At 39.7% G+C, this 27,110-nt stretch overlaps 1 protein-coding gene across 1 annotated transcript in view; it reads left to right on the forward strand.

Moving 5' to 3' along the window:
- stau2 (staufen double-stranded RNA binding protein 2) overlaps window positions 1–27,110 on the forward strand; it is an 87,974-nt gene that overhangs the window by 33,707 nt on the left and 27,157 nt on the right. Inside the window, exons 9-12 of the mRNA XM_081601362.1 lie at window positions 820–957; window positions 4,674–4,802; window positions 7,556–7,613; window positions 16,556–16,923. Coding sequence (XP_081457488.1) covers window positions 820–957; window positions 4,674–4,802; window positions 7,556–7,613; window positions 16,556–16,923 — 693 coding nt within the window. The remainder of the gene's footprint in view (window positions 1–819; window positions 958–4,673; window positions 4,803–7,555; window positions 7,614–16,555; window positions 16,924–27,110) is intronic.

Consider the following 27,110-nt stretch of genomic DNA (forward strand, 5'->3'; position numbering starts at 1 on the left):
GTAATTTTCAATAAACATCACAACTTTTCATTGTGCTTTTAAGTAACTGTGCTCAGAATATAATCCTCCTTTGTGCCGTTCTTAGTTTACTAGCCACATAACAAGGTAAAGTTAGCTGCAGAGTTAGCCTGGCTATCCTGAGTGCAGCCTGCAGTCAGCTGCTATACAAACATGCTACTTGAGGCTCACTGTAGTTTTGCCTAGCGCTAGCTTAAAAAAACAGGTAAATGCTCTTATATTTTTTCCCCCCATGACTGTGTTTATCACAGCAGGAGATATTTCCAAACAGCCAAATTTGTATTGCAGCCATCTTTCAGCCCAGCTAATTGCCAGAACAGAGCAACATGTGGGGGAGGGGAAGCTTTTGGATATAGCTGGAGATAATTGGTCCCTCCAGATTTTTTTTTAACATCTCCATAATCTCATCAGGAATGATACTGATGCTTTCAGTATCATTTAAAGAACCAAAAATAAAGCTCATACTCCCATGTTTGTATACTGTAAATGTTTTGTTTTAGAAAATGTTTCACACATTTATATGTAAATACATGACGGGTATTTTGATTCTAACATTTTATTTCCTAAAATGATGTTTCCCTTCAGAATATCTACTCTAAAGTTGTATTTTTAATATTTTTTCAGTATTAGATTGTGCCTCACAATAAACTGAATTTTCATCTGTCATCCATAGAGACGGGACCTTTACACAGCTTTACCACGGGTGCCAACAAATTTCCTTTATATGAATATATTAACACTTGCAGTGAAAAAAAAGCATTTTCAATATAGCTAATTATGTAATTCTCCTTTTCTTTCCAGACGGGACCTGACTACGGTCAGGGCATGAACCCAATCAGCCGATTAGCTCAAATCCAGCAGGCCAAAAAGGAGAAGGAACCGGAGTACCAGCTGCTTTCGGAGAGAGGGATGCCGCGACGCAGGGAGTTTGTCATGCAGGCGAGCAGATATCTTAACTTCTTTATTTCTTAATCCGCCCTGTTGGAACAAGACAAAGTGAGGTTTAAAGATCTTGTCAGGATTATTTTCCTCGTATAGAAATGTTCCACATCTGGACAGGTATTGAACTTTTTTTTTTCTTTCCTGACTCTTTTCTCAATGCAATTTTCTAGATTTTTGGGTGGAGGGGGGGATCCTTTGTCAGATGACCATGACAGAAAACTGAAACGTTGAAACACCCAGGTTCAACGGAAGGCTTTGGAACAAAGCATATTCATGTGATAGAATGGCCCAGTCAAAGTCTTGACCTAAATCAAATTAAGAATCTGTGAATAACATTTCTAAAACACCTTGTAAATGCATCTAAAAAAAAAAAATTCTGAAGATTGTGTACATACATGTGTAGAACCTACCGAAGGTTATCCTGGCCTTGTTCATTTTAAACAAGGTCTGTGTCTAGACAGCCTTCTGTGTTTACCGTTTTTTTGACGGTACATCTTATCCAGGGTCACTCCATGTTCCAGTGTTGATGTCTGTGGGTCAGCTTGACTTTACATTGACAGGAAACTTTTGCCCAGATAAAATAAATGAAGAAAAAAAACAAAAAAAGTTAGATTTCAGTTGATTTTGCAAGAACTGAGCTGCGGGGCAGGGGAATTATCCTAAAAATAATAATAATAAAATGTTGTTTTTTAATGTTAGAGTTTTAGTGTGTTGACTTTAGTTTCAACAGAATAAGATGGAGGATGGTGAAAAGATGAGATAATGTACTCTCTGGACAAATGGAGCATAAAATTAATCTGCTGAATTGACGTCTGATTGATTAATCCAAAAAAAGGGGGGAGGGGGGGCTATGTTGGGATGTGTTGTGCAAAATGTGAAAAAAGGAAAAAAAGAAACGAGATGACCATTCCCTCCGGTCTGCACATGAATCTGTCATTCTAATCACGGTTGGCAGTGCACAACGTTTTCAACAATAAAATCTGTCTCCAAGTGCACTCTCTTGTGTAACTCTATGAAAATGTGATCATATAAAGCTTAATATACTTAAAATAATTGAAACGTGGTGCATTAGGAAAAACGAGGCACTGGCAGAGCTGAGCGATTTTATGCTAGCTCGTTTTACAGTTTATTAATTTTGTTAAATGACTGAGTTTGTGCAAGCACTGTCCAGTAACAACAGCTGTGTTAGATTGGTAACTTGGCCGTCTAGTTCAGTGAGCCTGAGTCTGATTTTCTGAGTTGGGTTGTAGCCGCTCAGAACCCTCTTGTTCGGAGTGTCGGCTTACGGTTGTGGTCAGCAGTGTTACATCCACTCACATGTCCATGAATTTAGTTAATTTTGAGCTTATGATAAATTGTTGCAAGTGTTTTTTCTTCTTCTTCTTCTGGAGTGTTGTTTAATATTAGAACTGGGTGAATAATTCAGAGTAAAATAGCGGCTTATAGTCCGAACAACATATATGTATATGCATACACAACTTCTAAGCTTTGGTAAAATGTCTCTATGCAATTTGCACCTCTACCACTTGCATTGTGTCTCACCTTTGGAAAAATTTTGTCTCGAAATTTGACCACCGTCCTTCATTGAATAGGTGGAGTTCATTTAAACTGGCTTGCTACCAAACCCATCTCTCCTTTCAAATTTGACCATTTTTCCGTGGGGTAAAGATTTTGTAATTTAGTCTGCTGTAACTATTTCAGGTTCAGATTTTATGTGAGTTTGGGATCATTCTTTCAGAAAACTCAACAAATTTTCTGCAAGTCTCTACTGTTGTTGTTTTTTTTCTTTTAGTAAAAAAAAAATTAAAAAAAGTTTGAGGTAGTCCTTTACTGCTACACTTAGCAATGCACCAGCACCGCTGATATCAAAACAGACCCACAGCATGACACTACTATATTGTGGAATGCCAAGTTTACAGAGGATATTAACATTTTAGTCAATCCCGAAGGTGGCAGTTTTAGAGTAGTCGATTCTTACCACCAGAATTTAACATACTAATTATTTTTGTTCAACGTTGGTAGAGGTAATCAAAGCAGGGCTCCTTTGCAAATTGAACATTTTCTTTTCATCACAGAGTTGGTCTGCTTAGAGGCATTAAACCTATTTCAGAATGTAACTTTGTAATTATTCCACAACAAAGCATTCTTTTTAAAAAAAAAAAAATGTAATCTTCACTGTCTCAGTTTTCTGCTTCCTATTCTGGGTAAAATGTTCACTTTGATCATTTTAAATCATTGCCACTTATCTTGTTACACATATAGTTAACTCTCTCTCTCTCTCTCTCTCTCTCTCTCTCTCTATATATATATATATATATATATATATAAGTATTTTTGAATTTAATTTTATTTTTTTTAAAGCCAAACTGTGTGTTCTTAGTTTCTTTTCCACTTATTTTCTGGTGTCGTTTAGATAGGAATATTATTGTGAGGGCATATTCGAGAGTCACTGACAGTGAAGTATTAAAAGATTCCCAGTAAATCCAGGTTTAACCTGGAATAGGTGATCCTACCGAGGCTGTTGAACATCATCTGTGTAAGATATTGAACTTAGCAACACATTCCTGATGAGCATCATTTTACTGAGTAAGGATGTGACTCTGAAAAACACAGACGCTTCAAGTTTGCACAATAAAGCTGAAAAGCAGCCAGTGAGCTCCAGCCCTTTCGGCATCTGTACGCTCGACACCCTTCAGCTTGTCGCTTGTTGAAATATGTTGAGAGTGCCTTCATTTTAAAGCTGCTGCCACTCTGTTTCTGTCGCCACATGGGACATCCCTCATGAGCCGCATAGGTCTTTATTGTGTCGCTTGAATAAGAAATATAACCAGCACACATGGCATAATGTAGTCCATTTTTATCATCTGGATTTTTTTTTTTTTGCACCTATTCATCCTTCTGTCCATCTCAGTCAAACTTGCTCTCCTTGTCTTTCTATCCGTAATCCTCCTCTTTTATATGAAGAACAGAGCTTCTCTCACCATCAGGCAGTAATTCAGCCCCAAACCCATTCTCTCTGCCTCTTTGATGCACACATCAGCCCCTGTGTGTGTGCGTGTGCTCGCTTGTGAGTGTATGTATGTGTGCGTGTCGTTCTTTTGTGTAGTCCACTCACTCTTCTAAAATTTCCACATTGTTTCCCCCGGTAGGCAGCAGGGCTCAAATGAGCCTCTGTTTTCCCGTCTTTTGTTTAAACAGAAAAAGAAAAAAGAAAAAAAGCCTCCACCTTATATCAAATGGCTTTGAGGTGCTTATCTGTAGTTAATGCTTAATAAAGGAGTGAATCTGGACGGGAGTTGGCTATTTGATGTCGTTTGCCGGCTTCATGCGTCCGTCCGGAGCAGCACTCGGGCTTGTCAGGCCGCTGTGAATGAGTGCGCCGAGGCCTGGCTTTTTCACAGGCTCCGGCTCCCCACAATGTTATTTGTACAGCGTAATTGTCTGTTTGTATAACACAACGACGTCCGATCTGCTCTTGGAAATTTCTGCTTACATTCTGCGTGGACAGATTTAATGCTTTGGGATTACTGAAAAACAAACACTTCACGTTGCACGGCTGACTTGGCTCAGGAAGCCTGAGTCCTGAGCCGAAACTGAAAGGAGGCTGAGGAGGACAGCTAAGAAAGTCACCAGTGAAAACAGCATGTTGCCCTAATAACACTCAGTTGTGACTTTTTTCCCCTCATTGTTTGCCTGTTTATGTGCGCGCACAGGTGAAGGTGAATAACGAGGTTGCCACGGGAACGGGACCAAACAAGAAGGTGGCCAAGCGGAACGCCGCTGAGGCAATGCTGCTGCAGCTGGGATACAAGGCCTCCACGGTCTCTCCGAATCCCTCAGAGGTACGAACCCAACCCGACTGCAACTTCTGTATTTCATTTTCGATATATATACAAACCTCCCCCTTCTCCCCCCTCTGTTGTTATGTGGAACCATTTATTTATTCCAGCGTGGGATTACTGTAAGCAGGCGTCCTTCAAACTTTTAAACTGTCATCAGCTCGCTGAGAAACATGACTAAAGTTTGGGGACTCGTGATGACTTTTGATGGATAACGAGAAACGCTCCTACACTGTTTGGGGAAATGTCAGGAAAACTACGGAATTTGTTTTGAGGATTTTCCCACTTCAACTAGCATTTTGTCCATCCTCTTTTGCAGATAATGTGTTTATCTCTGTAGAAATATTATCTGCCAAAAAGTTCTTATGAAAATGTAAAAAAAAATAAAATAAAAAAAATGGTCTGGAAACTCTTGACATTTCAATCTGCAACAGTATAACATCTTCACATTAATAACATGTAGTAACTCTTGTTTAAATTCCATCAAAGACTCAAGTATATACAAAGAGATATCAGATTTATTTCAAACCACATTTGAGCTGTAAACATTTTTATTAGGTCTTATTTCTTCAGTGAAGTGTAGACATACCAACACTGAGTCTACTCCCCTGATTTATCGCTGGTCTCAGTGCTGCTAACCTCATTACATAACACCTTCAGCTCCTCTGAACCAGGCGTTTTGCAAGCGAACATCGATCACCCTCATCTTTATGCGGCTCGTCGGTTTTTAAGCTTGAGAGAACAGAATCTGATAGAGGTTATGTTGCGTAACCGAGCTTTCTGTTGAATTTTAATTGTCCTCCAGACATCGCCGAAGAAGAACAGCAACATTGTGGCCACCAGCAGGTGTGTGTGTGTGTAGGGGGGGGGGAGTATTCTCCTGTTAAAAAAAGCACGGTTGTGTGTATGCTGTTGTTTAAGAGAGAAAATTAACATTCTGTCTGATGTTGATCTGTTGGACAAAGAAAATCATGGCTAGCAAGGTCTTTTATGCAACGCAGTCATAGCATATCTACAATCACTGTTTCCATTCTCATGTGATTAGAGATAAAGCAACAAGGTTCAGATTGCATGAAACACTAATTTTGGTGGTAAAAGGGGAGGTTTCTGAACATACAGTGGATCCCAGCTTATTGCAATAACTCAATCAGTTCACGTTGACCCGATTAATTTAATTTGTTAGCAAATCATTGAGAACAAAAATATATGCGCTCTAATTCTTTAGGACCTCGGGAAGAAGCATGGGCCCAGAGAAAACACTTTTTATCTATTGCCCTGATGAATGACATAGCCAACTTGGGTTCAGGAGCAATTTTCCTTTTTCTCCTTCCTGAGTTTTTAAATATTAACAAATGTCTTCGTGACTCAAATGGCATGCTCTCTTGTCTTTCCCATTTTAGAGAGAATTGCGTCTCTCTGTCAAGTTATATTTATGCACGAGGGAAACAGGAAGTGACAAATTACTCTTTCTATACACTCTGGAGTTTGCAGACTTTCTGATCAACTGACAAAAGTCAAACTTAAATATTTCACATAGATTTATTTTATGGTTAGGGGATTTTTTTTTAGGGATAATTACGGTACTATCTATTTCTTAAAAAGGGGGAAAACGACTGTTCCATGACCTTTTTTTCCTCAAAATTAAGTGCTTAATTTGTAATTTGTAGTGTGGTTTACAGTCAATTCCATGCTTGTGCTGTACAACCAGACGCATGTTGCACTGCATACTGTATCTGGGACTGAGCTGGAATTGGAGCAGGAGGTAAGCATACTGGAATATTGGGACGACTTTTATCAGTATCCTGTTGATGAACCTCGGACTCTTCCTTTTGACGCTTTCCGCTTATCCGCCCACTTGCACCTCTTATGATTGCCGTCTCTTTCAACAAGGAAATGCAATTTGTAATTTTGAAAAATGGTTCAATAGTAACTTCAGGAACAAAAAAAAAAGACTCCCAGTCTAAATCCAATCAAGCCTGTGTGTTGCTTCTCAGTTTTGTTTTTTCTGTCTTTTTTTCCAGATGTTATGTCTGATTGGATTTTTTATTTTTTTTTACTCGATTTATTACAAAAAGTCAAAAATATGTTGTTTTCTTTTTGAAAGAATGTCTATTCTAAATTAAATAATATAAATAATAGTAAAATAGAATATATTTAATAGCCTCTGATCTCTCAGACTTCATTCTAGGAATTTGTTGGCTGATCTACTTTCCCCAAGTCTTCAGATGCCCTTGAGGCCTGTAGCTTTTGTAGAAGAGCTCATCTCTGCTGTGATCACCCTCCATCTTGCCTCATCTTTTCCCTCCGTCCCCCGAGAGCTTTTTTTGTTCTCCGTTCCCACTGAGGGATCTGTGGAGGGCTGCTCAGAGGCAGTGGGTTGGATTTGTTTACAGCCATGACATCTCTTCAGCTGTTGCACGCATCAGGAAGAATTTGTTTCTGTTTCAAACACCTACTTGTGGCTGTTTGTGTTTGTGCAGGCAGATAGGCTTACCGCTGCAGTAGAAGGAACCCTTTTTCAAGTTGCTAAACAGTGACACACACACACACGCACACACACACACCCTCTAAATAAGTAGCTGGCTTAGAGAGACAGTAGTCTCCATAGGCACCCCATCTTGTGAGCGTTTGTTTCTTTGTGGACCAAACAGTAGGAAGGAACTTGTCTGACATGCGTGAAGAAGCTGTCTGTTCAAGAATCGACATCTCTCTTACCTCCCCCCCCACCCACCCTGCTTCTCTCTCCATCTCCACAGATGGACAACAAAGGCTGGAACGGACAAAAGGCGCCTTTTACCGAAGCAACGAGTAACAGTGAGTATCGGCACGTCTCCCTGTGTCTATTACCATTTCCTTCTCCTCCTCCTCTCAGGCTTTCCAAAACCCCCTCCGATCTCGCAGGTGGTTTTAGCCACCGAGATGGCCCGGCGTTTAATCTCTGTGACTGGTCAATGGGCCTCTGACTGTCAGCTTAATTGGCCGTGCGTCCTCGTGGGGAGCCTGCGAATTCAGGCTCATTCACACGGGCTTACAGGGCCAACACACGGGGGCCCTCCGGGGAGTCCCTCCACTACCTTCCTGAGCAAAAAACGCAGCCTTTCAGTCAGGATTAACACACAAGCACACAGAGATCCACACACACACACGCATACACACACACGTTGTTCATCCCACTAAACGGACACAAAACGAGCATGTTGATATAAAATAAGAGTTCTTATGGACAAAGATAAATCACAGGATGTTATTAATGTAGTATGCACCTAAGGCAGAATGTATGGACATTGGTTTACAATGTTTAGGCTTAGGGTTTAAGCGACTTGAACTCCCCTTTGGCGTCTTTTATTCCTCTTTCTGTCTGTTTGTGAACATTTTATGCCAAAACTATTTGACATCTGTTGACCTGAATATCACATGGGATGTTCTGTTTAAAGATATTCTGTTTTGTCTGGAATGCTGAACCGTGTTTTGGCTACATAAAAAAAAAGAAAAAAAAAGAAATAAGGTGCATCCTAAAAAAAAAAGGGAAGGAATCTGTTTCTTTTTTTCTATTTTAGGTACACTAGATTGCCAAATGTGTTTTGACTGTGTGCCTTTCTCACTCATATAAAATTAGTCTGGCATCGCTTTGCTGCTATGACAGCATCAGTTCTGGAGACACGCTGGACTGATTGCACGTGTGGCGTCCTCATACGATGCCCGTCTAGAATTCAGTGGCCGGCCTATTTGTTTGTAAATGTTTGCACAAGCAGTCTGCTTTTCTAGATGATTAACTCTCTATACCTGTAGCCATAAAACAAAGTCATATACACCAGATTGGGTGAAAACATAGTGTACATAACATGCTTATTTATCAGTAGTAGCCAGTATTTAGATTGAGCTTTTGGAGTAACGCGACCTTCTAACCACACTTTGAATCTTAAAGCTGTGGTCACTTTGTTTTACACATTTTATAAAAAATAAAAATAAAAATCCTGACTGAATTCTATTAGTCATCATCAGGACCAAAATGCACATTTTTATCCGTCCGGGTATTGAGGCTTACTCTCTGAGAATCAGCTCAACTGTTTCTCATAAAGCACCGCTCAAGCAACAACATACCTGAAGCTCTACATGACACAAGCAGTAAAACCAGACGCAAAAACTTTAAAACTTTTATAATCCGTTCATAAATGGTGATAAAAACCTTAATAAGACGGTCGATAGAAGTTAAAAATATACTAAAGAAAATTAAGGCATGTTGAAGTTATAAGCACATATGGTTACTGAGTGAAAAAAAACAAAAGAAAACACTAACATTTGATCAATGGTATTGAAGACTCTGCCTCCAGTTCTGGACCACACATTTCAGTAAGCCTGCATATTCAAAGCAAATGATTGATTTGGAATTACACAGGATATTAAAATAGCTACCTTAGGGTGCAGCATTACCAATAAAGGTTTGATACGTGGTAGAAATTTTATTTCAGTACTAGATTAAAACATATGGAGGCACTGGTGTTATGTAATTTATTTTAGAGCTACCTGGTAATACTCTAGAGCTGCATTATTTTTAGAATAATTGTAAAAATATCCTAACATTAATTGATTTTTTTTCTTCTTCTCCTTCTTCCAAAAAGGAGCATTTTATCTGATCAGTGAATCAGATCATCTTTGTAAATAAGCAAGACTTTATTTTGGATGAGTTGAGATTTGTGGGAGAGCAACAAAACAGCCAGGGGTGATAATAATCTTGTTCTTAAATTAAAAGTCTACGCCCCTGTATGTTTTTTAAAATAATAAAAACAAACCATTCCCATAGACATCTTGATTTAATGTTATGCTTGTAGCCTTAGCACCAGATTAACTTCCTCCGATTAGTAGAACGGGGGGCCATCAGCAGTAAACGGTAAACATTAAGGGTGTAACGGTATGCAGATATCATTGTTGTCAGTATGTTTTTGATTTGCTTTAATAAGCAACTTACGTTATGCAATATTTACAAATCTAGGTGAGCTAATGTCTTCATAACTTCAGCTTTTTCACATTAAGTTTAGCTAAAACATTAGCTTGCAGTTGATAAAGTAACACAGACGCAATATAAGACAAACATTATTGAAATAAATGTATTTAGATTATTTATTTATTTATTTATTTATTTATTTATTTATTTATTTTTCACAAAATAATTCAATAATGTTATAATTTACTTAGGTATGTAAAGTCCCAGAGTAAAATTGTATAATTTGAGGAGAGTTGGACTCAAATATTCTTAACGGCTGTTTTCCACCCCGCCCTCATCTCTATGTTGTTATGAAAATATCATTTAAAAACCTATCATTTTATTTCTTGGTTTCCCATTTCATGTTTTTGTTGTTTTAAACTCCAAGCTGGGCATTATCTAGTGGAGAATGTCAGATTTGTTGAAGGTGAAACACTTTATACAAAAATAGTCAGTGTCCTACATTACCCAGCGTCCTAAATTAGCCTGCTATGCACTGAGTCTGATAGGTTGTGATGTCCCCAGCTGATAAAAGGTCATGACATTTTTACTATGAAACCAACAAAGTTAATGCCAGGAGCTTAGAAAGAAGCTGAGAGGCTGAAAACACGTTGGTCAAATGTAAGCTTTCTGCTGTCCTTTGACATAGTACATGCAATATTACCTTTGAGAATAGAATTTATTTTATCTTACAGACTCTTAAAAACAATTCTACACATTGATTCTATTTTTTTTAGACTTGAAATACAGAATTTGGATGAGAACATGAACCTCTCCCCATACCACCCTCATGCCTTAATTTAGTCCAATCTTGTGAAAGATGCATCATCTTCATGTTTACAGATTGATAATTATGCTCTCGGATGAAGTGTTTCAGTGTTTGTGGTTTCTATGGTAACTCAGGATGCAGGAGTTGCCCAATACTTCCAAAGTAGAGCTCCCTGGGGAAATGTCTTCCTTATTTGGAGATCGTTTCTGCTGTTGGCATTGAATCCACCGCTGGTCCGCTGCCATTCTCGGTTTATCTTGCGCGCCGTGCATGAGGCTTAACTATCTGCTAATCAGCTCTTAAAAGCGCCCGATCCGCACAACTCTCACATGACTCTAATGTCTGGATAATGTTTTTGCATAAACACCATTTACAACTCATTCAAACAAATACGGCTGGTCTCGGTTTCCAGTGTGTGCTTGCAGTTGGTGAATGGAAGATGTTTCTGATTTCGTCCTCTGTGCTGATTGGTCGAACACGTTTTGGTTAAAAAGTGTTGTAACAGACTTGGCTGAGAAGGGGACTTTACAGCTTTTGCACCCAAATGCCAAAAATTGGATTAATAGGTGCATTTCTTAACAAATGTAAATACTCTTTATTGATAACAGTAATGTAGCTTTGGCAGTAGCAAAGTGCACATTAAGCAGTGGGAAATAAGTATTTGATACACCACCAATTTCTCAGGTATTCACACTTACAAAGAATGAAGAGGTTTGTAATTTTCATCATAGGTACATCTCAAATATGAGAGACAGAATCTAATATAAAATCCATAAATCCACATTGTATATTTTTAAATAATTCATTTTGTTGCATGAAATAAGTATTTGATGATAGCCAACAGAGTTTCAGGTTTGCTTGTTTATCTGGATCCCCATAACAACGGCTACTCTTCCTGGGGTCCACATCATAATATATATATATATATATATATATATATATATATATATATATATATATATATATATATATATATATATATTTGCTACAATAACAGTTAAAGACACCTAACATAATATTAGAAACATAACATATGATTTCATAAATGCACTATTATAGCACTTTATGTAATAAAATAATGAAGTTATATTGAAAACATAACACATTTTCACTATTATAACACTATGTACTAAAATACTTTAGCGGGGCTCTTTTAAAAGCTGCATCATTTGTTACATTTATAACAGCTGAAGGAAGTGAGCTACATGTTTTCATTCCTCTAAAAATAAGCTTTCCTCCAAAGATTTTCTACTGGCTTCAGATCTGGAGACTTACTTGGCCACTTCTGGACCTTGAAATGCTTCTTACGGAGCCACTTTTTGGGGGACCCCATGCTGTGCGTTTCAGGTCGTTGTCGTGCTGAACGACCGTGCCACGACTCATCTTCAGTGCTCTCTCTGAAGGAAGGAAGTCGATGCACAAAATCTCATGATGCTGCCCTCAGTACAATGCAGTCGTCCTGCACACTGCAGGATTTTAATCAATGGCTATGTAGTGTGTTACTATGGTAACCTTTAGGACTATGGTCTCAGCTCTCTTCAGGTCGTTGAGCAGATCTTCCTGTATGTGTTGACTGCAAACTGTCTTAAAAAAGTGTCTTTGCTTGTGGGTAATCTTGCTCGCAGTAAAATGTCGAGCTTCAAATCGTTTAGAAACTTCAGCCATAGCTGCTTCTCTAAAGTCATTGCTGATTTCTTATCTTCTTGGCACTGTGTTAGCACAGTGTTTTTGAGCTCCGGCTCAGCAATTGGTCAAAACTGCTGGGCCCTCTACAAGTAGGTACGCTTGGAAATGTGAATCTGGGAGTCAAGTCTGTGCGAATTATTTTCATTTTCACTATTATTTTCTGACTTAATCATCCCTGACAGCAACAGCTCAGTTGTTAGACTAATTTTTTTCCCCCCTCCAGTCTATTTCTGGTTCATTATTGCAGTGGAAACATGGTGAAATATCTTTGCCATCGTCATTAATTTGGTTTTCCCAGGCATAAACAATAGTGCCCATTAGAAAATCTTGCAGAACAAACTGGGCTAATAATACAATTTTAAGGCTGATTAACTTTGAAAAAGTGATCATAATGAAACTAGCAAAACACAAACTTAGCAGCAGAAAGGCAATAAACCATTGTAGCGCCATAGTCGTTGTAGAGAACCCGCAATGAAACCTCATGTAATGGGAATTTTACTACCCTGGATCAGCATTGATATAATCAGATTTTCTTTAATCTTTTTTTTTTTTCAATATTTGCAAAGAAATGCAATAAGAGTTAACATATATAGAAATCCTGACTTTTGATAGTCTGTGCTTTTTAATGTAGCAGTTATAAATAAAGGACTTCTGCAAATATACATTGCCTTGCAACACCCTATACTTTTCAGATTTTGTCATTGCAACTAATAATTTGAATTTATTGCTTTTCTATTTTCTTTACTATTAAAAAGCCAAAACATGTGTCGTACATTTATCTTGAATCAGTCATTTGCAGGGGCACCTTTTGTTGCTCCGCTAGGGCTGCAAAATATACCCAATTCCAAGATAGAAACTCCAACCAAAACAACAGCATCCCCACAGCATGATGCTACCACCACAGTGTCTCACCATGAGAGACACCGCAAGATTTATGGAGTGCATCCACAACTCCTCTCCTCTAATTTAGTGGGAGGGGGGAACAGTGAATGTGTCATGAGCGGCTCATTTACTGTTGTATCTTCAGTGCTTTCTCACACACACACACACGCACATGCACGCACGCACACACACGCACACACACATCGCGGCCACTCACAACCTTTATTCCAGACTGTGTGTGTGCGTACGTGCGTGTGTGTCTGTCCTTTGCCCCTGCGTGATCCGCGGAAGACGCAGCTCCAGCAAACAGGGTGGCTTAGAGACAGGAAGGGAGCGTAAAAAGAAAGCAGAAGAAAACGAAGTCAGAAGAGTGATTTTTCTCCCTTTTATTCCCATGGGTGCTGCAGCAGGGCTTTTCACTTGAGTTGCCACAATTCATTTCCTGCCGCCCGTATGTGTGTTTGTGTGCGTTGTGTGCATGCGTGAACTATGTAAAGGTCTTGCTCCACACTGGTGATTTATAGCGGCGGGCTCCGGCCCTATCTGTTTTCGATCAGTCTCATGCTCGGCTCTGGCTTCCCTCCAGCACTCCCCTGGCCCACCGGACACTGAGTCTGGGTGGGACCCCCTCAGGAACAACACAGCTCTCTCTCTCTCTCTCTCTCTTGCTCTTTTATCCCCCTCTCCTCTTCTCAGCCTTGGCTTGTTCACCCCCTCCACCCCTCCCTCCAACCCCACTTTCCCTAACTCGCTCTTGCTTCGTGTACACAATTTCACAACCGCTGTCTCAACATCACGCAAAAATAAACTCCGTCACTCTTGCTTATTCGCTCGCTCTGGCTGTGTTTCTTTGTCTTGCTTCTCACGCTCACCATCTGACATCAGCTCCGAGTACTCAGTCACATGCAGTCGTCCTCACATTGCACACTCCTCCGTCGGTATTCTGATGTCATGCTGGATAACTTCTGTTATTTTATCCCGCCGCATCCATCGTGCAGCTTTCGCTCGAATTTAAATTCCAGCCATGAACATGACCTGGGAAAGGAGGGAGAAACATCCTCGAAATCGTGTCACGGTTGGCGATGGGGCAGTTTGTTGTAGCATGAGTAATAAGCCTTGGATTTCGTTTTCTTCTTTTTTTTTTTATTTCGGAACGAGAGCCAGCCTCTCTTTGTGCTCGGAATGGGAATCGCTGTCAGCGCGTTCCCAGAAACCTTAGACATGAGTTTACTACAAGTGTGCAAATCTCCGCCGTTGTGCGGTGGATGGTAAATGTTAACTGAAACAGGAAGTGGCCCGTCAGTCATGGCGCTCGCTCCAGCACTTTCTCCCAGCTGTTACTCCACACACACTCACACACACACACACGCACGCGCACACGCAGAAACAAGCCCTCAGACAGACACGCAGACTCAAAGACAGCTGGTCTTCCTGTCTCTGCTGACCTTGGATGGGCTCCTTGCGGGGTTTTAGCATCCACTCATCCTCACATCCTCTTTTATCGTAACTGCCTCACAAGCTCATCCTTGTCTGCTGTCTTCTGCCTTTGACATGCCTCACATGTTTGTTTTTCGAGCTCACAGCTTCGGCGGAAGCGTTGAACTCTGGGTTGTGTCCTCCTTCAGTCTTTCATGACTATCCCTTGACAGTGTTATCACTAACCAACGTAAAATAGTTTCCAAACTGGATAAAGAAAACTCCTTTAGTTTGGCGAGTTGTGACAGAGCTTCTATTTAACGGAAAGCTTTGCAGACAGTAAAGGGCTTGAATTTCCTGGATCTGAATGGCTCTGAATGTTTCTTAAGAAGAATTCATCAAGGTTTTGTTGGGTCTCCGCGATTGACGGAGTGTTGAAAGTGGGACAGCTGATACTGCTGTTTCTCATCAGGGATGAAGTCACTGACGGCCTGTTGATATCGGTGGACGCTCCGTTTCTGTCTCTGTTTGTGTTTGAGAGTGAGAGAGAAAGAGGCTTTAGCAGTCAACCTGATGTAAAAGTCTAAAGATACATTAATGGAGCTTAGAGCTGCTGATGTAATACCAGAATGTCAGCTGTGTTAGGAATGAGAATCTAAAATGTGTGCCCCTTTTACTTTGATTACCCTAAAACAAATTAAGTTCAACAAAAAGACTTTTTAGTGATAAGTCCAAGTAATTTTATCTCAAAAGGCAGCCGACTTTTTCCGAGGTGTCCATGGGCTTTATTTCTAAATCCTGTTTTTTAAAAAGTTATTATTCATTTATGTTATGACATTCTCTTTTTGATTGACGCAGTAAAATGCAGTTTTTGTCCAACCTTTTGTCCAGTCTTTTTAAATTATGCACAATCTAAAATCAAAATAAGGCCATTTTCTGACCTCATTTTTTACATTTTTACATTTACATTTTTTACTTTTAGATTCTAAGCCTATTGTTCTTATATTTTGTTTTTTTATTTTGGACAAAATACGCACAGAATATAAGAACATAATATTTTTTGAGCATTTTTGATCACAAAGTGTGACTTGAAAGATCTATATTTAGCTTCCACCCACGTTGTTAGCAGATCTAAGACGTTTTTTCTAGATGCAAACGTTTTTCACAGCGCTAGCTGAGTAGCTGTGGGTCTGTTTACGGCCGAGCGACTGAGGATTCTGTTTAGACGTGACTTCAACACATTCGGAACAATAAAAGCTACAAGAACCAAGTTTGCCATCTTATTGAGTAATTCTGTACAACAGCAAGTCAAGAAATATTTAGATTGTTATTATAAAGTCAAACAGAAGCAAAGCAGTGAAGTGTTGGATTCGCTTTGACGACTCGTGTTTCACGGCACACTGAATGTTGGTGCTGATTCTCAGTCATCCACAGCAGGACGATCCTAAGTAGAAGTCCAGTTTCCTTCTGCACTTAGGATTGCAGACAGAATAAATGAGCGATGCTCTGGAACAAACAGCCAGCAATCAAAATCTCAGTGGTATACAGGTTATGTATTTGTTCTGGAAAGGATTGGAAAATCACTTGGTTGGTAAATGAGTCAACTCAATAAGGCTGGTAGACACAAAAGTGGGGTTTTATTTACAGAGTAATAAGTGGAATTTCTTAAAATATAACATTTTTATTTGTCTTTATTGTCTTGTCTCAGACGTCCTATGCTATCTTGAAGCCAGCATGCGTTTTTTAATCTCTTCTGCGGTCAAATAAAATATAGACAAACAATGTAATAATGCGAATGAGCAATATCCCATCAGATAGCCTGGTTTTCACAGCTGTTGCTAAAGAATTTTGAAAGAAAAATCAAATTTTTCAAGAAAAAAGTCTAAAGTACTATATCTGTGTGAACAGTACACGTTTTCACGGTATTGTTCCTTTTCTTTTGGTAGAGATCTTTTGACCACTGTTGTCAATCCATGCAGTTGTTATATTTACAATTGTTCTTATTCAATTTCATTCCTCCAGCCCAGAAGGGTCTGCTCCACCTCAGTCCCGACGTCTACCAGGAGATGGAAGCCAGCAGGAAGCAGAGTGGCAGCGCAACAGTCACCGGCAGCAGCGGCGGCAGCGCCACCGGAGGGTCCGTCAATTACGTTGCATCCAAAGACGCGGGGTCCTGCTCTGCCCCTCTGCCCCCAGGACATTCTCCGTATTACAGCGGCACGTCTTCCTCGCCCAGCCCCACTGCTACCATGGCCAGAGAGCTGCTGCTTAACGGCCAGTCACCTCCAGTGGACGGGTCGCTGCCCGTAAAGGGGAAGAACCTGGCCTGCAGTGTTTCTGTGCAGCCGGCACAGCAGCTGGACTACCTGGCTCACATCCAGGGCTTCCAGGTAGGAGCCAGAGATGTGGCGCCAAGGCGTCTTTTACGTTTCTCCTCTGAATCTCTGTCCCTGAAGTTTACGTGTCGCTGCTGCGGTGCTCAGGGAGGATAAAAGTATACAAAAGACACAACTACTTCGCGATACTAGTTAAACTGCGGTAGACTCCGGCCCTTGTTTGAGCGAAGCAGCCATTTTATCCGAGCGCAGACCACAGAGGAGACCGCTAAAATAAAACAAAATGTCTAACTCTGCATGAGAAATGAAACCTGCACGTCATAAATATGAGAGTCAGAGTTTGCAAAGTTAAACAAGTGTAAAAGCACCCCGTGCTTTCGTTGGCTCAGCTGTTTTTAAAGTAAAATAATATGTTATTTAGAAATGCACCAATGGGCTTTTCATCCGTAATGCAGATTTGTGTTTCTTTGAAGTCAGAACTACCAATTCAGATCTTGACTGATTATAATTTTGTTTTGTTTTTTTAAGACATGTAATCTTGAAAGAGAAGTAAAACGCTGCAGGTTCTTTGATAGAGGTGCTAGAAAATGAAGGCATGACAGTATTATCACCTTTATGCATCAAAAGGTCTTCTAGATCCATATCTGCTTTGTTTTTAAGTTGGCAAGCGTAGCAGAGCTGTTGGTTGACATGTTTATAGATCGCCAGTTCTACATGGGAGAGGGAAAGAAAGTGAAAGTGAGATGAAACAAATCTGATTACGAGCCATTTAACCTGTCAATCCCTGGCCAGAACCGTTCAAGGTGACACTGGCCGATTCCTTTCTGGCGAATTGATTGGCGGATCTCAAATAATTGCAAAAGTGCATTCTTTGCCATATCCAACAGTGAGCTTTGGATTGTGTTTACCTTAAAAAAATAAAAATTAAATCTCGACGAAAAAAATAGTTAACCAGATGAATGTAATTCTGTGATTTAGCAGATGTGCGGTAAATAATAAGTTTGCAGTATTTTATGATTGTTTGTTGTTGAAGTGTCGGTGTGTTTGGAACATCATGTAATAGGCTGAAAGCACAATCAGTTCTCATTAGCAGACCTGGAGAGAAAGCACCAGCTTCACAGGTGGGTCTGTCGGTACCAAACCAGACACATTCACACACCCTCTCCCAGGTCTGTGTGCGCGTGTGTGTGTGTGTTTTCCACTCGGGGGGGTAGAGAATCCGTTGTCTGTTTCAATCTGTACATACCTGCGCGCTGATACCAGCGCCTGCTCATTTAAGCCGCAGATGCTTTTTATCAGTTTGAGCTAAAACATTTTATCTTAACCTGCTGAGGGTTCCTTTGAAAGGCCTTTGTTATTGCTCTTAGCCTTCCTGTGTGGATGTAACCTGAGAGAGCTCTGCCGCCTGTCCAATCACACACACACACACACTCACTCAAACAGCAGGTCCTGTTTAGTGGAAACGGATGAGCCGGGCAAAAGCTTGCCTGTAAAGTTGGCGTTCTTGTAGTTTCCTAAACATATTTACTGTAACATATTACATAGTTGTGTGCTCTTTTTTTTCCTGTAAATGCTTGCAGACATTTCTGGGAGTAAAAACACAAACAAGCATCGGTTTACGTGCTGATCCCCTCGTGTTTCTTAAGCAAAGAATTCAGGCTGTAATTGAGACATGCTGACAATGTGTGTTCCTTTGAGAGGATGTTTCATATCTTCTGGGTTTGTAATGAAAACCTCTGCTTGCTTACAGAGCTGTGTTGAGCAAACCCTCTAAGCTTTATACTGTCGCTGGTCATCACTGATTTTTAATATTTAACCAAAATCCCATCGCTTGATTCTCTGTGTTAAAGTGCCTTTCTATTTGCACGGTCTACTAATCGATTCTTCTTTTTGTTTTGTTTTGTTTGAAATTCGATAATGCTGTCATTGTTGGATTAGAAATCTTGTAATGTCATTATGTTATCCAAGTGTGCAGATTACAGTGACTACAGTACAATGAATTAAGGAAACTTGGCCAGCACCGAGGGCGTTCTCAGGAGACAAAAGCTCAAGTCTACCTGCTAAGCCTTTTTTTTTTATCTAATTGGAAAACAGCCACAGGGGGGGAAACTCGGAGCAGCTAAGCAACAGCATTTTTCTGGTGGTAGCTCAGAGCATAGATGTTGGCACCTGTTCCAGAGTTTTTGTTTGTCCTAATAATTTGGTCGCTGTGTTGTTGGCACAGTGGATATGTGAGAGCGTGAAAGTAGGACAGAGACAAAAAAGGGGAAAAAAAAGCTGAAAGTCAAAGACACTTAGGACAAAAATCTCCTTGTTTCCTGTAGTTCCTCGTCTTTTTTATTTTTATTTTTTTAGGTTTTGCTTTATGGCCATTTTTGTTGCTGTAGATTTATCTGTCGTAAATCATAAATTACTCTAACCCTAACCCTTCAAGTTTCCTACATTTTTACTCTAAATATAACATGATCATCCCAAGTTTTCCTCTGAAGATAAATATTGACATTGTTGAGTTTTAGTTTCTTCCCCAACAACCGTGGCTCTTTATGTTGCTTTTAGAGTAAAACCCTCTTCCTCTCTGAGCGGCCTTCCAGGCTGTGTTACTTCAGCACTCATTTCTCTGGAGACAGATACACACAGCTTCACATTTTTGGGGTGAATAATGCACATTTCACTCTAAAAACACATTCTTTTGTGTCTCGGTTGGACACAGCCATAGAGTTTTTAATGGCATCGTCATGTTTGTGGAAATTGTGTTAGGAGTGAGCCACATTTTTCAAGAAGTTAAGGTCCACAATTCCCTCCCTGCTTTCTTGCCCTGGTTTCTTTGCATTTTACCTATAATCGCCACAGAAGGAAGCGGTGTGTTTGAGGTGTTGCGTTAAAATACCCACCCAATGAAAACACTATCCTTGCTGGGTGGCGGGTGTGCCTCGTTTTAACTGAGACGTTGTGAGTCAGAAGTTGACGTAGCCACGATGTCATCACCTGTGCTTCCCCAAATAATCTAAAGCATACTAAACTTAGCATGAGAATATAAAATAAAAATTATAGCTCATTATTCTGGCATTTACCAAGAAAAATTATTTTAGTCGCTGTAACTGTGTTGAAAAAGGAAAAAAAAAAAAGTCTAATATGATTTAAGGTCAGAAAATAAGAAAGAAAAGTTTTTCTTTCTTTCTTTCTTTCTTTCTTTCTTTCTTTCTTTCTTTCTTTCTTTCTTTCTTTCTTTCTTTCTTTCTTTCTTTCTTTCTTTCTTTCTTTCTTTCTTTCTTTTTATAGAGTAAAAATTTGGTTTCACAGTAATTCACAGATGATGTGAATTACATCTAGTTGCATGCTTTTTCTATATGTTGTAAAATAAACTGGCTTTGTTGCATTTATAACTAAGTGAGTGAACAGCATGCGCCCTTTTCCATAAGCCATATTCCCTGGTAACTGGCAGCAGCAGCAGATGTGACACCTTTGTAGCCCCACTCAGAGGTTACGCCACTCCTGATGCTGTTCCTGCACTGCCGTGGAAAATATGACAAGAACCGCTTTGTTTATTGTTTCATTTTGACCAGCCTGTCGGGTTTTATTATCGACATTGGACATTAGAACTTTTACTCTAAAAACTGAGGTAATATTAAAAATTCAGTGGCACAGAATATTTGAAGACTGAGGGTGGAGAAGAAACCCTTCAATGTTTCTCGAGAGTTGGAGTGAATAGGTCAACCTGCTTTATTCGACATTCCAAGTCGTGTTTAAAGAGATAAATCCTCTGTTTTATAACCTCTCTCCATCCAAAACAACAAATCCGAGATGCTAATCAGCCGAGATTCTTTCAGCGGGGTCGTGGTGAGCTTAACGTTGGAGACGGATTTAGAGGCAAAGCGGGGATGTACTCTTTGCTGCACTGAAATCAGAACTTGATGTTGGAAATCCCATGTTAATGAAAACACTATCCTTGCCGGGTGGCGGGTGTTGATATCCATTCACTCCAGTTCCCAGGATTTCTCACACTTTCACACTGTTTGTCCTTCCCTCTCCCCGCTTCCTCCTTTGGCCGTGTAGAAAAACCACATCAAGCGGCGCCGACTACACCTAGTACACTGCCTGGCAGTTTCTGAGCTTACACAAAACACACCCTTTTTTTTTTTTTTCTCTTTTCCACCTTCTGTTCTCCCTCCCTGATCTCCACTGCTCACTCTCTCGTCTCTCTCTCTCTCTCTTATCGAGATCAAATGCATGATCTGCTGCAAGCGCCCAAAGACCAACAGTTTGTTTCCAATCTCCGTGTCATCATTTCATTCCTCCGCTCTCTGTTTACTCTGGGATTTGCTTTAGAAAATACATTTTGGGGTGGCTAATCCCACCACGCTTTATTTCTGCGGCCCCCGGTGATGGCTTCCAGCTGCAGTCTGCGGCATATTTGTGTGAAGAGCAATCTTCGAAAACAAGTTTTGTCTGTGGTATAAATCAGACTGCTAATGCTCTGCTGGCTCGGCGCACAGTCTCTGCTCACATGGTGGCCCTCCGTGTGCGTGTTGATGCGCATGCCTGCGTCTGCGTGCGTTTAGCAAAACTCGGCAGTGATGTTTTTGCGCCGCAATCAAGCTCATTTGCGAACCTTTAAATCAAATACCCTCAAGTGCCAGCGCTGCATTTTTTTTTTTGCTAATTTGAATATGCAGCATAATCGCTTTTCCTCGCCTTTGTTCTCGTGTATTTTGATAGTATTGATCATATTTCATTGAATTCCCGACATTTGGCAGCAGTGGCGGTTGTGTGCCACCGCAGGCTCGGCACGTAGAGACGGAGGGTGTGTTCACCCTGGCACTTTGTTTGGAATCTGAAACAATACTTTTCATTATATCCTCACGCAAGTTTCTCAGAAAATCTCTAGGCCTGCATTTTTCCTCTAGTTTTAAGACGTTCTGCACTCAATGAGCTCTTGTCACAAGACAAGTTTCGAAGCGTTCCCATGACTATTCTGTGAGAGGGAGGAAACATAAAAACACAAATTTGTGCTGTTGTCTTTGACTGAATCTTCATGGATGTTTGGGTTTTGCCAGCAGCATCTACCCCAAAACACTATTACGACACTACGTCAGGAAGATAGTACAGAAAATGTACTGTTCGTCTTGAAATCACGCAGCAAATACTAACTTAAATATCATTTAATGTTTCTCTGCTAACATACTTTATTTACAGGGGGATATTTTACGGGACAGTGCATACGACTAACGATGTTCCTGTTGAAAACCGTTTCCCAAAAAGCAATTTGTTAAACCTGTGCAGCTCGCACTCGCAATTAAAACCGGAACAAATCTCTTTTGAAACGAGACGTCATGAGAACGCAGCCGAGTTTATTTCGAACTGAGGATCTCGTTTTTATAAAGATCAGGAGGAGCACCTTTGTTTGGCCTCCACATCCTGCTATTCCTGGAAGTCCAGAGAATATCAACAGTCCACTCGAAACCTCTTGACTCCAATGAAGTGGCTTATTTTGGAGCCTAATTGATCTTTGCCAGATTCTCTCAGCAGACGCTTCACAACGATGAAGTCAATGTTATTTCCTACTAGCTGCACGTTGTTGTGAAATCCTCGTGTTTAAGCAAGCAAATAATGCAACAGCCCTCCGGTTCAGTGTTTGTTTTAGAAGATACTCTTACAGCGTTGTGAAACTTCATCTTCAGGATCTGTGTGGGCTTCTCTCGCTGCTCCCCAACATTTCATTTCTGATTTTAAATTTCGGGTGTTGACCTACATAATTGTTTATGTAACATAGATTTTGCCAAGCTTCATAAACAGTGACTGTGGGTTTTTTTTGTTTGTTTGTTTGTGCATGTTTACATTTGCTTGAATGAAGAGGACCATTGGAAGATGAGCCATCCAGCTTTAGAAGCCAGATGTCAGAGGTCGCTCCACATTAGTGCCGCCGATCAATTGCAGGCCTTGCATAACTCTCCTGCTTCTTTGTCTCCAAAGGAAGTGGATTAGAGGCTGTGTTTTTGTGATGGGACCAGGGATGATTAGTCGGGCCTGTTTAGAATGCATCCGCTCACAGATGCACTCAAAACAGGCCGGCTGGCATTTGAGAATGGGCTGCTTGTCTTTAAGACGCTCGTTATTTCGGTTTCCGCCAAATCATTACAAATGAAATGATCCTGTGTAGGCGCTGACGGGTCAGTCAACTTTGTTTCCTGCCTTCAGTTAAGAGTTGGTGGAAAATCCTCAAAGTGGTCAGATATATTGACTGTTTTGTCAAAAAAAATTTAAAAAAAGCCACCAGGATCGTAGAACCCACAGGGGATTTTTGGTGACCTGCCAGCTTTCAGTCATTTCTTGACCTCATCATGTTTAGCGTTCTGTTTTCATCAGAAATCAAGAGGAGAGAGAATGAAGTGGAGAAAATCAGAGTTTGTTAGGAAAAAAAAATATCAATAAAATTTACAAAACAAGATTTATTTACATGTAAACTCTAGTATTCGATGTTCTTTGCAGTGGAATTTAGAAGATGTAGAAAATAATTACAAGGTAAAAATATATATATAAGTAAATTAGTCAGTATTTACTAATTGATGTGATTGATGGAATGAAAGATAAACAACATTTTATCTGATCTACAAGCATAAAGTTAACCTGCTTTATCTGTTCCCGAGCCCGTTTAGATTGACCAGTGTGCTGGAGATGAGTTTAAATCTTCATTGAAGGGAAAGAGGTGAATTTAAATTCTAAATTTTTCTTAAATTGACTAGTACTATTGATATTAAAACATCTCCGCAACATTATTCTTCCACCACCATTTTTAGCAATGATGAACCAAATAGGATTAACTGAAGAATTATCTTCTTGTCTTTTGGTGGAGAATTTAATACTAATTCTTTTGAAACTTTACCGGAACATTTTAATAGATATTATTCCTAAGAGCAAAACAAAGGGGAATCTCCTAGAAAGGACACAAATGGAAAATTAATATAATATTATTTCGGTTTTATTACCAAGAAATCAAAGTTTGTGTTATATTGTATACAGGGAATTTCTTTTGTCCAAATTTTAATTAACACCATTTAACTTAAAATAAAAAATGTTTTAGAGAAGGTCAACTTATTTCAGCTGAACTTTTGACAGTTTGCAGCAGATGATTGGAGCTAAGTGCCCACTGTTCATCATGATTACGTCACGTATCTCAGCCTCCTGTCCAAAGGAGAACTTGAGGCAGTCACATATAAACAAACACTCCATGCTTTCTCACCTAACTCACTCATGTACAGCATCTCCAAACTTTCCAGTATAAATCTTTTGTTACCAAATTGTTGTATTGTCATCTTTTTCTTTTTCTCCCTCATACATCTATGCCCCTTTCTCGTTTTATGTTAAAGTCTGGAGAATTTATTGGAGATTACCCGTCTGGAAAGGCATTTTTTTTTTTTTTCCATGGCTGACTTTACTACATTCATCAGTCATACTCATAGCAGATAGCGTTCCACAGTTTATCACTGGGAGCCCGGCTCACCACCAGGTGTGCACGCACACTCACGCATGCCAGCATGTGCTCTATGTATGCGCTGTATGTAGCATCGCACGGTTGTTCGTGTTTTCGTGGAAACATGTTCATATCTCTCCGTGCTCGAGTGTGAATTACGATCAGGCAGCCAGACTTCCATGTGTCTGGCTGCCTGATCGTAACTCATCCGGAGAGAAAAGACGCGCACGCACACCCCCGCACACACACACACACACACACACACAAACCCCATTCTGGAAGCTTTCAGTCACAGATCGTATACAGCCGCTGTGTGTGCGCACTTGTGCGTGCACACAAGCTCAGCATGTATAGCCATCAAATAATGGCCTTGATAAGATAAAACTTTGATGCGGTGAGGAGATTTAGGGCACTCAAAGAAAAATAAGCACACGTCTGCATGCAGAGGCTTGTTTTACGACTTTCTGTGATTAAGAGACTTGAAAACGCTTCTGCCAACATAAATATGCAGATTGGGAGCCAGGACTTTCATTACGCTTGAATTCAAAAGCCGATATCCGTTTTTCCACAAGCTTGTTGTTTCATTGGATCCTTTTAAAGTATGCGAAATATGATTTTGCGTCATCGTTTTGTGCAAAATCATATTTTCCCAGTGAGGTCGAAGTTTCCTTGCGAAAGCAACCCCTCTTTTTCAGATGTCATCACATTATGACCACAAACCTTCATTGTGTTTTTTTTTTTTTTTAAGTAACAGATCAACACAAATGACCACATACTGTAATATGTAGAAATAATGTGTATATTGGCAAGGCTATGAGATTTTTTCTTTTTTAACTCTGAGTATGGTCACAATTTTACCCGAATAAACGTGTTAAGATTACAAAAAACAGTGATTTTAATTATAAACAAACTAAGTTATCAGGATCCGACATAACCAGTTTATTTCATGTAGATCTTTATTTGAAACAGACAGCTGTTTGCGCAATCTTTTTAAAGTCCTGCTACTGGTAATAATTTGATGCTGATGTGAAAGTATAACTTTCTCAAAATTCCACCTTTTAACTTTTTTTGTTGTTGTGTGTTGGAGTCCTCATAAAATTAATTATTTATCCTCTTAATATTATGACATTATTATTGTAATCTTATACAGTTTTTCCAGGACAATCCTGGAAGAAAATCCGCTAGAAGACGAGGGACTTTGGTGGAGGTTTAGGTTTCATCAGGACAGCATGATCTTAAAATACATGTAAACCAATACCGGAATGGCATAGATCAGTGCATATGCATGTGTTAAAATGGCCCAGTCAAAGTTCAGGCCCAAATTTAATTAAGAGCTTTTATTTGATAATTAGATATGCTATGCATCCAATCTTCACTGTTTGGCAAAGAAGAACGTGTGAAATCTTTAGAGTCGCTGGATGTCAAATCTGGTAGCGAATAACCCCCCTCTCACTCCCCTTTCGGAGTTGTTGTTGATGATGTTGCGCACCATCCTTTTGAAAACCTTTTCCTTCCACTAATTAATTGACTACTTTGTGTTTCTCTGTCACTTAACTTTTAACAAAATCAGCCAGAGTCTGTATATTAACACAAATGTAACACAAACCTTTAACAGAAAACCCCTCTGTCCTTCAGCGCCTCCGTCTCTTGGTATTAGTTCTTCTTTCAGCTCTCATAGTTATGTGTTCTATTTATTAAGATGCCTGCAGCTGTCCTGGGCAGAAGTAGGCCAGGCAAACACATATAAACTCATGCAAGTCCACAGGCGAGCCCTGGGACGGAGCCAGTGAGAAGTAGGGCAGGCTAAGCAGCCAGTGTTAACTAAAAGCTCTTCCATCTCAGGAGCAGCCTGTCCCAGAGGAGCAGCATGTCATAACAGTCCTGATTGCACAGCATTTAGGAATGCTTGCGGAGTTGACCTCTCGATTCAGAGGGGTCGCTCACGATGCGATCTCTACCTCGGATGCCCCCTCTCAATCACACACAGATGCACTTTCACTTGCTCTTCATCTGTTGCAGTTCCTGTGTGTTGTTGGGTAATTGAGCATAAAACTGTTGAGAATTGCAGAGCCTTTTACAATGACAAATTCCAGTGCTTATTCAATTCGAAACATTTGTTTTAACCATCCCATCATGAAGTTGTGCTCTGTTGTGAAGTGAAAGAAAGCTGATAATTAAAATCAAAAAAAGTGTTTTTGGTGAATTTGATATTTGATGTAAAGGCATTAGAGTAATGCATAGGCCTGTCATGGTAACAAATTTTGTTGGACCATGTATTGTCCCAGTGATTATTGCAATAAACAATGATATTGTTATTTTGAGATCATTTTCAAGTAATGTACTGCTAATGGCATAATAATGCGAGTTCACTCTCTCAAAGACCAATATAATTTCATTTAGCAAAGAATGCAAAATAAACCCCAACTAAAAATAATAAATAAAATGGAAATAAATTTTTAAAACACAATGGAAACCATGTATACATTGGATTATAATTTCTCAAATGTGGAAACAAAATTACCCTTAAAAAATTTATAAACAAAATGAAAATTATTTAGCTCTTTAGAATTTGTCATGCAGTTAATTGACTTAGTCATATAAATCACAGGCTTTGTAATAGAAACACATACAATTTGGTTAAGATTTTCACCAATATTTGTAAACCATTTTTAAAAGCATTTCCATTTTTCCATTCATGTTCTCTACTGTGTTGGTCTATGATACAAAATGCAACCTCAAAGCGCTTTTTTTTTGAGGGAATTGTCGTGTTTTT

Source organism: Poecilia reticulata, chromosome 20 (assembly GCF_904066995.2).
Source record: "Poecilia reticulata chromosome 20, P_reticulata-male-v2, whole genome shotgun sequence".
NCBI classification, from domain to species: Eukaryota; Metazoa; Chordata; class Actinopteri; order Cyprinodontiformes; family Poeciliidae; genus Poecilia; species Poecilia reticulata.